General features: G+C 39.4%; 1 protein-coding gene across 2 annotated transcripts in view; it reads right to left on the bottom strand.

The window, feature by feature from the left end:
- Nucleotides 1-14,400, bottom strand: part of CCDC148 (coiled-coil domain containing 148) — a 165,152-nt gene that overhangs the window by 116,981 nt on the left and 33,771 nt on the right. For both annotated transcript variants that reach the window (XM_028113067.2, XM_088022148.1), the window contains one exon: nucleotides 13,831-14,037. In XM_028113067.2, coding sequence (XP_027968868.2) covers nucleotides 13,831-14,037 — 207 coding nt within the window. The remainder of the gene's footprint in view (nucleotides 1-13,830; nucleotides 14,038-14,400) is intronic.

The following is a 14,400-nucleotide window of genomic DNA, read 5'->3' as shown; positions in this document are numbered from 1 at the left end:
CCACTATCATCTTTCACCCAGACTATGACAATAGATACCTGACTTCCCTCCCCACCTCTAGTTCACACCCCATAAAATCAATCCTCCCTGACACTATCAGATTGATCTTAAAACATGTTGATCTCCTACTAAAACCCTTCAATGACTTCTCATCCCACATGGAGATTACAACTCCAGCTCCTTGACATTGCACATCCCTGCAAGATCGAGCACACACTTACCTCTCTAGCCCCCCTCTCATTACTCCGGACCACAATTTATGATCAGGAAACACCAAAATGCTTTTGTATGTTAACATGTTTCTGATCTGTAGGAGACTGACTCATCTGTCCTGTGTTTAGAATGTCTTCCCACTTCTCATTTTACCCTGCTAATATATATACCATTCTTTAGGATTTAGTTCAAATGCCTGCCTCTCCCAGGGTTTACTATTGCTGCCTCCCCGTTTGCTATGTACCCTCCTCCATGCTCCCATAATTTTCATACATACTCTCCTGTGACACTTACCACACTCCATCGGAACTATATTTATACACCGTTCTCTTCTACTGGAATCTAAGATCTTTCTGTGCATCTTAGTCATCTCTGTATGCCTAGTGCTTATATCAGTGCCTGGCACAGACAGGTGCTCAAAAAATATTTGGTGCCTGAGTAAATGAGAGAGTTAGGCTATACACAAAGAAAAGTAATTATTGTAATAATCACTAAGAAAATTGGTAACAAGCAACTTGTGTCACTTTCAAATACTCAGGCATTCAACATATGTCTTTTACAAATTCATCTTTTGTGAAAGTAAAGAAACAGGCACAGAGCCCAGAAGAATCACTCTTAACATGTCTCTTATGGTTCTTTCATGCCCAGAAATTTGATTCTCTTTATTATAAATGCCTCAGGCACCAACAGATCATTTTCTCATTTTTTGTTCAACTTTATCACTTCACTACTTTGTGGGTGACACAAAAAAGAACTTCCAGTGAACCACCATAACCAAATGTAACATTGGTTATAATGAGACAATATAGGAGAAACTCGATATACATTATTTGAGACATTTGCAAAATGGGGATTTTCTCAAGTAGTCTGCAGTGAAAATAGGCTAATGGGAATTTACTGGGTAAGAATCATCCCGGTAACAAGAGACAAGTAGTCACTGTGTTCAGAGAACTAAGTGCTCCACTAGGTAGAAATATACGTAGATACCATAGAGATTTCCTTTTAATAACTAATATATTTAATTTCTCCATTATTACCCAGAGAGGTCTATGAAGATACATGACACATAAAAAGATGCCCTCATCTGTTCATTTATTAACCATTAATCCTAAACTTGAAATTCTTTTGATAAAAGAGTTCCTGTTCTATCTGGAGCTAAGAGAAAGGAATCAGGACTAGGTTTTCTACCCAATTATCCTCTCATTCACTGCCTAAAGTTTTCCCAATCAAACAATGCCAAGGTAAAAGGGCAAACTATTAAACCAGACAGATCTGCCCTCTGAGTTTCTAGTTGGAGAAAAGTATATATAGAAACCAGAATGAGCTCTGGTGTTGTGAAAACTATGGGGATTGTCTCAAAAAGACTTGGATGAGTTAATACCATAATACCATACCATACCATTTGATTTTAAAAGGCAAAAAGGTTTTTAACATTGAAAAAACATAAAAGCCAGATGTGAACAATATGAGACACAGGCAGATTGTCAGAGAACAGAAATGGGTATACAAGATTCTTCCCATAGCACTTTTTAAAAATTAAAGTCGATTTTACACAAATACAACTTATTCAAGGGTACATGAAATCAATACTGAGCTTTTTGAGTACCTATTATGGATTATAACTGGCGTTAGGCATTAGCGATATAAAGATAAGTAAAAAATGTATCTTTCTCTCCTATGTTGAGAGTCCAGCAATGGACCTATGTCCATTAGCATCAGATGTAATAAATGTAACGTGGGAGGTGAGCACAGGGAAAACAATGTGGAGTGGAGGAGGAAGAGCACATTTATCTATTGCAATACATATAAAAATTAGATCTCCAGAGAAAGTTGCACAGCTAATATACCATTGCATATAATGTAAAAGGAGCCAGCACACTTTATACTTATCTATATATTAGGATGTGCCTGCCATAGGATAGTACTAATATTTAGCCATTCCTGACCTACAAAAACAGCAATCTGGCATGGTTTATCCTGTGCGTTTCAAGACAAAGTTTGATTTATTTATTCTACAAATATTTGGTCATCACATAGCAAGGGCAGGTGGAAGAGGCATGGAGAGGAGAAGGGTAGAAGGTACCAAAGGGGACAAGAGAAGCTAACGACTATAGTTACCCTTCAACCAAATTTATTTTTTTCCTGAGGTTTCCCTTAAAAAATACCATAGACTCAGCCCTCCAAGAGAATGGTACATCTCTAAGGACCCTGTGTTTTTCCTTACAGATAATAAGCTTTTGTGAGAATGCCTGAAGCGGAAGTAGAGTCTTAGGGAGGCAGGGAGCCCAAATCCCTTGCTGATAACTCATAGCCAGAGTCTGCTGGTTATCCCTCTTATTTATTCTCCCCTTTTTGCATAGTAGTGACCTCCTAACTTGGGTGGGACATCGGCCACCTAAAACAGACCACCTTGTTCACCTTGCGGTCATGGATGGCAAGCTTGAGTAAGTGCTGGTTCATGAGAAGCTAAGTGGAATCAGAGTGCAATTTCTGGAAAGTTAACTTGAAGGGAAGTGGCCTTCTCCTTCTCCTCTTCCTGCTGATTAGGGAAGTCCCTCATTCCCCAGTTCCTATAGTCTTTTCTTTGCAAGAAGATCATATAGATGAAATCACATAGTATGCAGCCTTTTGCATCTGGCATTTTTCACTTGGAATACCTTTGAGATTCGTCTAGTTGTTGCATGTTTCCGCATTCATTACTTTTATTGCTAAGTAATCGTCCCTTATGTGGAAGTATCATAGTTTGTTATCCCTCCCCCAGTTGAGGGCATTGGGGTCATGGGGTTGCTTCTAGTTTTAGCAATGACAAAGTTGCTGCACATGGTCACGTACAGATTTCTGTGTGAACATGGGCTTTCATCTTAAATAAGTAAACACCTAGGAACATCTAAGAGCAGGACCGCCGGGAACGCGGTAAGTGTACGTTAGCATGAGGGGCTGCACAAATGTCTTACAAGGTGGTTTTATCATTTTGCATCTCATTGCATCACATATGCATCATTGCATACCTTTGCAGCAATGTATGAGATTCAAGTTTTTCAAATTGGCAAGTTTGGCATGGTCCTTCAGACTTTTTAATAGATACCATAGTAATATCCCCTTGTTGTTTTAATTTTCCTCCATCTAGTGACTAATGATATTAAGCATCTCTTCACGTCATATTTGCCAAATAGCTTTTTCTGTGAAGTGACTGTTCTTTTTTATTGAGTTCGTTTACTTATTAAGTTTTGAAAATTCTTCATTAACTCTGATATGAGCCCTTTATCAGATATGTGATTTGCAAATATTTTCTCCTAGTGGGAGGCCCGTCTTTTTATTGTCTTCACAATGTCTCTCAATGAGCAGAAGTTCTTAATTTTTTTAAGGTTTATTCATTTATTTTAAAGAGAGAGAGAGAATGTGCTAGCAGAGGAAGGGGCAAAGGGAGAGGGAGATAGAAGCAGAGCCCCTTTGAGCACGGAACCCCACATGGGGCTGATCTCACCACTCTGAGATCATGACTTGAGCTGAAATCAAGAGTCAGATGCCCAACCCACTGAGCCACACAGGCATCCCAGAATTCCTAATTTTGAGAAAGTCCAGCTTATTAACTTTCTCTTCTAGGGATAGTACATTTGGTGTTGTACTTAAGAAATCTTTGCCCAATCCAAGGTCATAAAGATTTTTCTCTGTTACTGTCTTTTCCTGTGTTTTATAGTTTTCAGTTTTACATTTTTTTAAAGATTAATTAATTTGTTTATTTATTTGAGAGAGAGAGAATGAGAGAGAGAGCATGAGAGAGGGGAGGGTCAGAGGGAGAAGCAGACCCCCCGCTGAGCAGGGAGCCCGATGCGGAACTCGATCCTGGGACTCCAGGATCATGACCTGAGCCGAAGGCAGTCGATTAGCCAACTGAGCCACCCAGGCGCCCCAGTTTTACATTTAGATCAATGATCCATTTTGAGTTAATTTTTGCATGGAGCACAGGTATGTATCAAGGTTCATTTCTTTTTGCATCTATTCAATGGCTCCCACACCATTTGTTCATAAGACTACTCTTTCTCCATTGAATTGACTTTGTATCTTTGTTGAAAAGCAACTAAGCATAGATGTGTGGGTCTCTTTCTGGATTCTCCATTCTGTTAAATGAGACACACTTAAAATTTTTTCTAGTAAATATGTATTTATTTTTAATAGGAATTTAAAAATTGCTGGCTTCCCAACCCCAAGTTGTGGCTTCTTCTCTTAAATTACCCAGTCCTTGTGATTATGTTTGCCTAAAGTTATATTGCATAAACTCATTCTAAAATGTAAACATATATGTCACAACAAGTATCCTCATTTGTAAAACATCTTATGAGATGTTTTTGTGACTTGCCACTAAAATATAAGGCATTCATTTTAAAGAACATTAAAAAGTACAGCCTCTTTTAGACTTTATTAAATAGACCTCAGTACAGACAAATATGCTTTTTAAAACTAAGACATTTTAAGAATAGGGCTAGCACTGTGAATTGTGTAAGACTGTTGAATCACAGGCCTGTACTTCTGAAACAAATAATACATTATATGTTAAGAAGAAGAAGAAGAAGAAGAAGAAGAAGAAGAAGAAGAAGAAGAAGAAGAAGAAGAAGAAGATAGCAGGAAGGGAAAAATGAAGGGGGGGAAATCGGAGGGGGAGATGAACCATGAGAGATTATGGACTCTGAGAAACAAACTGAGGGTTCTAGAGGGAAGGGGGGTGGGGGGATGGGTTAGCCTGGTGATGGGTATTAAAGAGGGCACGTTCTGCATGGAGCACTGGGTGTTATACGCAAACAATGAATCATGGAACACTACATCAAAAACTAATGATGTAATGTATGATGACTAACATAACATAATAAAATAAAAAAAAGAGTAGGGTTAGTCTGACTCTTTTACTTGGAACTAATACATAGATTCATCAAGTCCCCAAGCCCTGTGTAATTTCAGTTAGCAAGAGCCACAGATAGCATAATATAGCTGTATAGAGGAAATACCATCTGCCTCTGTGAACAAAAATCACTCTAGTATTGATGCCTATGGTTCCTCAGAGCTCTCTCGATTCTGCCAATATTATACCCATGGTTAGCCACAGTGAACTTCTCTGTGAATGTCCCCCACTGCAGAGACTATAGGGAAGCCAGTAATGCAAGAGATTCACCAATAACACTGAGTATGCTTATGGTGCATAGCACAGTTGACCACACCAAGATATTCATAAACAAATTCCCTAAATTGGCAGAAACTACTGAATCCTTGCCAGTTACTGTGATAAACTAGACATCTAAGTTTTTCCAATTACACTGTTTTTTTTTTCCCTTTCTGATCAAGGAAGCGTGTAATATGAGCATCGTTAATGCCCAAGAAGAAACTTCCTATATCTCCCATTAACAAGGAAAAAACCCCTGAGATGATATCAGATATATAAATAGAAATTAATTACAACTATGGACATTGATAGATTGTTATCATGTGGTGAAAGTATCCGTTCCCTTTGGCATCTAGTCACTCAAGCCATGTGACTTATGGGTAAGCTTTTTTATGGCCACTTCTCCCTTTAAGATCGTCCTCTATGGGATCAATTCCAGCTTGAACCAGCTAAGTGATGGGTCATTATTGATTCTGACTTCTGCTTATCTTAACTTGCAGTCAGCAAGCTGGCAAGTTAGAATAGCTTAGCAGAAAGCAGACATCATCTGGGTTTGAGTTATTAGTTGCACACATCAGAATCCACCCTATTTAGTTTAAGAAGGAAAATATTAATTGCAGGATTTTTAGAAAGTTCACAAAGTCTCTGGAAGGGTCAGAGAAGCAAGCTCTAAACTAAGCTTCCAGGAAAACATCCAGAACCACATATCACAGACTTGGTCAGGTCATACTGACTCTGGCACAATTGGGAAGTTACTGCCATCACCACTGACCCCAGGACATGCTGCTTTTGCTCTTGATCGCACCAACAAGATGGATATTCATGCCATATCTGTCTCTTCACATAACTCTCTTTACCGTTTGTTTCAGTGGTTTGATTATCATGTACCTCCGTATTATTTTCTTTGTATTTATCCATCTTGAGGTTTGCTAAGCTTCTTGAAAATACACATGGATCTTTGTCAAATTGTGAAGTTCTTGGATGTGATTTCTTCAATATTGCCCCTATTTCATTCTCTTGCTCCTCTTTCCCGGGCTTTAATTACATATATATCAAAACTGTTTGCTATGTTCCATATTTCTCTTATGTTCTCTATTCTGCTCTTCACTTTATTATTTTCCCTTTATATGCTTCAGTTTGAATATTTTCTATTAGCCTGTCTTCAAGTTCATTAATTCTGCCTTCTGCTATGTCTAATCTCCTCTTAAAGCCATCTAATGAGTTCTTAATTTCAGGTATTATATTTTGCATTCATTTCTAGAATGTTTTTTTGGGGTCTTTTAACTACAATATCTACATCATTTCTCAGTCTGTTTTATTCCTTGATTATTTATCAGTTACTTTTCCTGTTTCTTTGAATGTTTGACCATTTTTATTGTGTGAATACAGGGCTCAGCTTCAAAGCTTTTTTTATTTCAAGAATTTTATCTATGCACTTTTTTCCAATGCCTGCAAACAGGTTTTTAAAAAATATTTTGCTCAGTTTTTATAGTTGTTTACCATATCAACTATCCATTATCACTGAGATTGGACCTCAAAGAACTCTCTATTTTAAATTAAGTTACCATTTACCATCAGATTTGTGAAACCTAAGTCCAAGTCTGTTCTCTGTCAGTAAAGGAGCCTGAAATCTGTGGAGAAGGGAGATTATGAAAGGAGTTGATGCTATGAGAAACGATCAAAATGTAAAAAGGGTGTCTAAATGGTATTTATTCAAAAAAGTATCTTCTATGCCATCATGATCTGATTCTTTAACTACTATGGCTTCTTGATTAGGTGAGCCAATGAGCCTATGGGGCAAGAAGCACAAAGGTAAGATAAAGTGGAGAAGAGTAGAAAAGTGTCTGGTAGCTTTGTTCATGCCTAAAATGTACCTCAGTTGTATAGGTTACCAGGTTTTATTTTTAAAACCACATTTGAGTACGTGCACCCTGATGTTTATAGCAGTATTATCAACAATAGCCAAACTATGGAGAGAGCCCAAATGTCCATCGACTGATGAATGGGTAAAGAAGATATGGTATACATAAGTACACACAATGCAATATTACTCAGCCAATCAAAAAGAATGAAATCTTGCCATTTGCAATGATGTGGATGGAGTTACAGTGTATTATGCTAAGTGAAATAAGTCAGTCAAAGATAAATATCATATGATCTCACTCATATGTGGAATTTAAGAAAAAAACCCCAGATGAACATATGGGAGGGGGGCAAGGGAGAGAGGGAAATAAACTATAAGAGACTCTTAATGATAGGGAACAAACTGAGGGTTGATAGAGGAGGATGGGTGGGGTGATGGGACAGATGGGTGAAGGATATTAAGGAGGCACTTTCTGAGATGAGCACTGGGTGTTGCCTGTAAGTGACGAATCACTGAATTCTACTCCAGAAACCAATATTATACTGTATGTTAACTAAGTGAAACTTAAATAAAATAAAATAAAATAAATAAAATAAAATATTTAAAATAAAATATTGAGATTTTGGCATATTCAATATTGACAATTAAGACATACTTTACTTCTCAGTGACTTCGCACATCCACATACTTGTTTCTACAGCTAGCTTTCTCAGGTAGAAAGAAGATAGTGACAATAGTACTATATCAGGAGGCATTGAAAAGAAGAGGGAAAAAAATGCCTAAGACTTATTATACACTTCACTTCAACCAAAATTACTGAGTACCTACTACGTTCCAAGCACTAAAAAATCTGCAACAGTTGCAGGGAGTGGTGGATCGGGGTGGGAGGTGAAGGGATAGCAGAGTTGGAAGGGGTGTATGTTACACCAAGATGAATAAGATGGGGTTCCTGCTTGTATTTGTGAGGGGACATAGATCTTCCAGTGTGCCATAATCACTGTCAAGTCAGGGTTATGTACACAGGGTGAGGGAGAACCAAGAGTGGATTGAATCTGACCAAGAATCTTGAAAATGAGTGAGATTAGCCAGACAAAGGAAGGTAAGAGAGCCATTCTGGGCAAAATCAACAACAGCAGGAGCAAAGGTACAGTCAGGAGACAAAATGTACAGTGCAATGGCAGAGGTAGAGTGGGAGTGGATTACAAGGAGTTTGACATTTCTAAATTGTAAAGTGTGAAGTGGAGTGTGTCAAGAAAGGAGGCTGGAAAGGGAGCTGGGGTCCATGTTATTGAGGACTTGGAAAGCCATGCCAGGAAGTTTGACCATTATTATAAGCAAAGGGTGCCATCAAGGAGTTATCTTCAAGGGAGGGCATAACCCAAATTGCATTTTAGATAGAGCATTCTGCTTGCCATTTAGGGGGAAAAATTCAGAAGGGCAGTATGTGAAGCATAACCATAATATGCCCACTGCAATAGTCCAGGAACAATGGGCAGGCCCAGTGATAGAAAGGAAAGGGTAGAAAGTTAAGAGAGAAAATTTCCAAAGCTGGTAAATAGCTATGGGGGTGAGAGAGGGAGAAGAGGAAGCTAAGTTTTAAGAAAAGAGTGAAAATTTACTGGAGGGAAACGAAAATTCCCATTTTGGACACTGACTTTGAGGAATCTGTAGACTTTTAAGTTGATATAATCAGTATGTAGATGGATAAATGAGGTTCAAGAGAGAGCTACTCAGGGATGGGAAAAAAGATTTGAGAGTAATTATTGTATAAAGATAGGTAAAAACATAAGTGGGGTTAGGAGCCAGTGAAGTAGTGAGAGAAGAGCAAAGAGCAAGGACAGAAAACTTGAGGATACCAGGGTTTTAGGATTATGCAGACAATGACAAATACACAGGCAGACTAAGATACGGCAAACAGAATACTATTTTAGAAGCTGAAATAATATTTTAGAACAAAGAGTACATGGCCAACAATGAGAAATGAAGAAGAGAGGTCTACTAGCATAAGGATGGAGGAGCACTGACCGGATTAGGTAATTGAGAGGACACTGGTGACCTTGGAGACAGGAGAGGATATTGGTAGAGTAGAGAGGTCAGAAGTCCTGAGAAAATATAGATTATTCTTTCAAATGGTTGATTTCAAAGAAAAGGACAGAGATTAGGGACTGCCCAAGAGCTAGAGTCAAGAGAAGGGTTTTTTTTTTTTTTAATACTTTATGTATTTTAGAGAGAGAGCATGAGAGAGAGAGAAAACACAAGCAGGGAGGAGGGGTATAGGAGAGGGAGAAGCAGACTCCCTGCTGAGCAGGAAGCCTGATGCAGGACTTGATCCCAGGACCCTGGGATCATGACCTGAGCCGAAGGCAGATGCTTAACTGACTGAGCCACCCAGGCACCCTAAGAGAAGGTTTGATTTGAATAAGAAAGACTTAACCATATTTATAGGCTGGGAGAAATCCTGGGATAAGGAAGAAAAATAGTAATAAAAGGAGATAATCAGAACCAAGTTCCTAAAGTGGTTAAATGGGTTAGAGTCCTAAACGCTGGGGGAAGGACTGGATATGAGCACATAGAAGGCATTGAATCTTGCATCAGGAAGAAAGTGGGGGGACTAGCAGGAGACATAAAGACATAGGGTGGGGCAGGAATTAGGGATCTATCTCACAACTCCATGACTTCATTTTATTGATAAAATAGAGGTGGGTTGTCTCCTGGGGGCTGGAGGGGGATGGTGTATGGCATTAGGTTAAGGGTATTGAAAGAACTGGTGACCTTTGGAAACAATCATAAGAGGAATGGGGAGAATTGGTGAACTAAGGATAGGACTAAGGCCTCTCATGTGGCATTGCGAGTCCAGGGAAAGCTGACTTTTCCTTAGTAGCACTTGGTCATTGAGCATGGATGCAGAGAAAGACAACTGTAAGACAGATCTGGGAATGAAGTTCCCCAGCCATGGTATAGACAAGCATGCCAAAAAATCAAGTGCACAGCTAACAGAGTGGTTTAGGCTGGATGCTTGGGAAGGTCTGGTAGTCCGAGAGATTTTTGGGGATCAAAGAGTGAGCTTTGTGGTAGCAGAATGAGAGTTCTACTTCCCTGCTTTCATCTCACCACTCTGGTGAGAGTCCTCTACTTGCTACAGCATTGGTTACTGATAGAAAGCCAAAATTAAATAGAGAAGGAGAGAAAGAGAGTGAGGAAATTCATTATTTCAAAATTCCTTTAACACTTTTCTTAAAAGGCATGAATGATGTAAATCATCCCCCAAAAGCCTTCTTAAATTCCAAGACTAAGAACAAAATTATGGTTAAACGTTTAATTAATGTTTATTATAGCTAGCATGTTAGTTTTAGAAAGGTCAAATTTATGATACAATGAAGTAATATTTTTCACATTCTGTGGGTCTATTTTATAGTGCATTGGGGCTCCCAGTATAATAAATATCTTCTATTATTTTGTAAGATTCTTATATGCAAAGCTGTGTAGGCCCGAGATAATATTGCATTTCAAATCAAATGAGCTGACATGAACCTTAGGGAAGTCCCTTTATCTTTCAGGACTTCAGCTTTTAGACTCATAAAATGAAGGATGGAGATAAATCTCCAAGTTTCCTTCCAGGTAAAAAAGTTGAGCATAATTTAATATTTTAAATTACTATAGAATTGATAGGATTACTCCTTTTCCTTTATGATATACTTTTGTTTCAAGCTATAATTTATTGAGCCTCAGTCCTTGATCAGGAACACAAACTCCAGTGATAACACCATCTCTATGGAAAATAGAATCCATTTTGCATCACAATTTACTTTGTGTTCCACCATTCTCTGTTTCATATTTACTCTTTGGAGGCTTCATCTCCAAAAGTTCAGAGATACTTGTTCACCATCTTGTGACCATGGGTCTCTGAGGAGATGCCATATTATATTGCTTTCAGAAACCAAGCCCCTGATTTCTGTGGGTGGGTACTCTACAGCAACCCCTGCACATCTCAGGTTTGTCACTGAGGATAATATGATAAAATGCCTATAGAGTATCTATTAGAATGCCTGAGATGTGGGAACACTTCACAGAGTATACCCAATACACTGAACAGCATGATCCATGGGAAATAATCAAAACACAGCATTATTCTTGTCCCCCATTTAGATATTTCTCCTACCACTAGATGAAAACTAAGCAGAACCCATGGCTAACCCTTGGGTTTCACAGGGTTCTACAGTCACTGTAAGTCACAAAATACAGTCTTGATTCAAAATCAAATTGCCCAGTTCCAAGAGATTAATCAACTCTTCCTTCTTTATTCAGATGATGACCTCTCCTTTCATTCCCTAGATGCTTAGACCATCAGAGTCCATCGGGGGGGGGGGGGAAGGGGACAAGATGTATAGGAGAGGCCAGCAGAGTTGTCATTATCCTGGTGACTGATGCTGTCCCCAAGTAAACCTTGCAGGTGGTTAATGCTGATTCTTGCCCTCCTACCAGTTTTGTTGCCTTGATTGCCAGCTGGGAAACATTCCTGGAAACATTCCCCTGATGTGGGTCATTTACATTTTCCTTTGTCTAACTGCTTCTCTTCCACCTATCAGGTTCCCAATTAGTGCTATTCCACCCCACTTTTTGGGGGGCCCCCTCCCCATTAGCAGGAGTCCTATTGGGAAGAAAACCTCAGACAGGCTGCCTTTGAAAATGACCCTGTGCTACTAGGCAATGATTTCTTAAGCAGGGCACATACAAGATTGTTAAATAATATTTCATGAGGACTTTCCAGGTTCCATTTAGAATGTAAGAAGCTGGAAAGAATGTCGCCTCCCAAATTAAGCACAAGGAAAAGCTATATCAGAACTTTTCTCAAACCCATCAGAGGACTGAGGCCACAGGGCAAATAAGCCTGAGATTTAAAGAAAGGCAGATGTTTCCAAGCAGAGAGGCAATACGGGAACTAGCTTACTTGAGAAAGAGCACCTGGAAAAGACAAGGCCACCATATAAGTGGGGAAGAAGATTGTAGCTAATACTCTGTAATGAGTCAATAGTTAAATTTTTATAATTTGCTGTTGTCATAGAGCAGAGAGTATAGAACCCGTGAAAGTTACAACAGAGGGGAATTTACACCCCCTTATAGGCTTTTCTCCACAGAAAGCTCATAAAAAAGATCAGGGTCAGGGAGGTGAGCAGAGGAATATTCTTATGTTACACAGGTCTAAGAAATAAAAAAAGCCCTACATGCGTGGCCAGCTCTTGGTTTTGCCTCAGGTTGTGATCTCAAGGTCGTGAGATGGAGCCCCTCAGCCCATCCGGGCTCTGTACTCAGTGGGGACTCTGCTTGAAATTCATGAAATGTGCATTAGCTCTGTAGCCCACCATAGGTAGTTCAGGCTTGATGCAATTTCTATTCCTTCTAGGTCCCAAGCTTATGCAATGCCCAATATAATATCTTTTTGTTTAAAAAAATGCAAAGCAGGCATTTTTCCTCTAATGTTTTAAAAGAGACATTTCTTTTTACATGCTGTTAATTGCTGTGGTATAACTATTAATTGCAGGTTATTTTTTTTCCTACCAATAAAATAAAACTTCTTGTTGTGCCATCATTCTCCTACCATGTCATTTATCAATAAGTAAAGATTTGTAGGGGTGCCTGGGTGGCTCAGTCAGCTAAGCATCTGCCTTCAGCTCAGGTCAAGATCTCAGGGTCCTGGGATTGAGCCCCGAATCAGGCTCCCTGCTCAGTGGGGAGCCTGCTTCTCCCTCTGCCTGCTGCTCTCCCTGCTTGTGATCTCATTCTCTCTCTCTCTCTGTCAAATAAATAAATAAAATCTTTTAAAAAATAATAAAAATAAAGATTTGTATGCTTTACTGTAGATATGCTGTACCTCAATACAATTTGTTTAATGGTCCAGCCAACACTCCAAGGGAGGCTATATCCACATGGGACCTCCAGGATGCGTGCACCAGTGACCAGTCTGGGGAATGCGATTATTCCCAACACAGCAGCCATCTCTGTTTTCAGTTCTGCCATGGAGGCAGCTCCTCTAGTTCCCTGTGACCATCAGACACCAATCCTCAAGCTCCAACAGCAGGGGTTCCCCACTAACCCCTCCAAGGTTATGGGGGCCCCCTCACTGGGTCTGAGGAAGAGGAACACTCCATCCACTCCACCTTTCACTTTGCCCATCAAGCTCTCCCCAACATATCTCTTCACAAATCCTCTCTCCTCTTTGGAATTTTACCTTTTTTTACATCTTTAATGTGAATGAGAGGTCCAAGAGTGTTTGAGCCAGATAAAGCCATCAGGCTTTACTCTATCATTACATTCTGCATTTTCATCCAGCACCTTTCTCTGGTGTGCGGTATTTGTAGTTTGTGTTGGCTATCGCTCAATCCAGACTTCAACATTGACCTGTCTTAAACAGACATAAACTTGAACCATATGAAATTGTTGATTGTTGACTACTGTTGATCTAAAACAATTGCGATTTCATATGGTTCAAACTAACAATTTTATCCAAAATAAAATTTTTAGAGAAACTGAACTTTAGGTTGGGTTTGGGTTCTTAAATGAATGCCAGGGAAAATCCTGAAACACCGTCAGCAGAGCATCTCACCTTGGCTTTCAGATGAGCACACAGTTCCTGTTGCTTTCTCCTGTCCTTAGCCAACGTGTCCTCCATTGCGTGTGCTGCACAGGCCTCGGCAAGGGTCAGCACAGCCTTCTGGATAAAGTCTCTCCTGTTCTTATTCCAATTTGATATCAGGATCCTTCGCTGCTCCCTAGCAAAGTGATATTGATCACAATATTTCTCATGTTCCACCTGAAAAGATAACAGATGGCAAACACTTATTATGAAACTGAGCCTATACTTTATGGCGTTGTTACAAAAATGAATAAAATGAATTATAACCAATAATTTTGAAAAACTGGGGACAAACAGCTTAATAGTGAATGCAGCAACCAGGACCAGGTACCAGTCCCAGAGTTCCGAGCCTGTGGCTAACCGGTGACTAAGGACCAGTTGTTTAATATTTCTAAGTCCTTAGTTTCCTCTATGGGATGGAGTCTGATTAGGTGGCCCTAAAACATCTTCCATGTATACACGGCAGTGAATCTATTCACAGAAAGAATTACTACCCCTGTATATAATTTCAAAGGTACTCCATCTTTAAATTAGTTTGGG

The sequence above is a fragment of the Eumetopias jubatus genome, unplaced genomic scaffold, assembly GCF_037043125.1.
Source record: "Eumetopias jubatus isolate StellerSeaLion01/CBP00866 unplaced genomic scaffold, mEumJub1_p1.0 scaffold_3, whole genome shotgun sequence".
NCBI lineage: Eukaryota > Metazoa > Chordata > Mammalia > Carnivora > Otariidae > Eumetopias > Eumetopias jubatus.
This window is presented reverse-complemented; position numbering and strand designations above follow the sequence as displayed.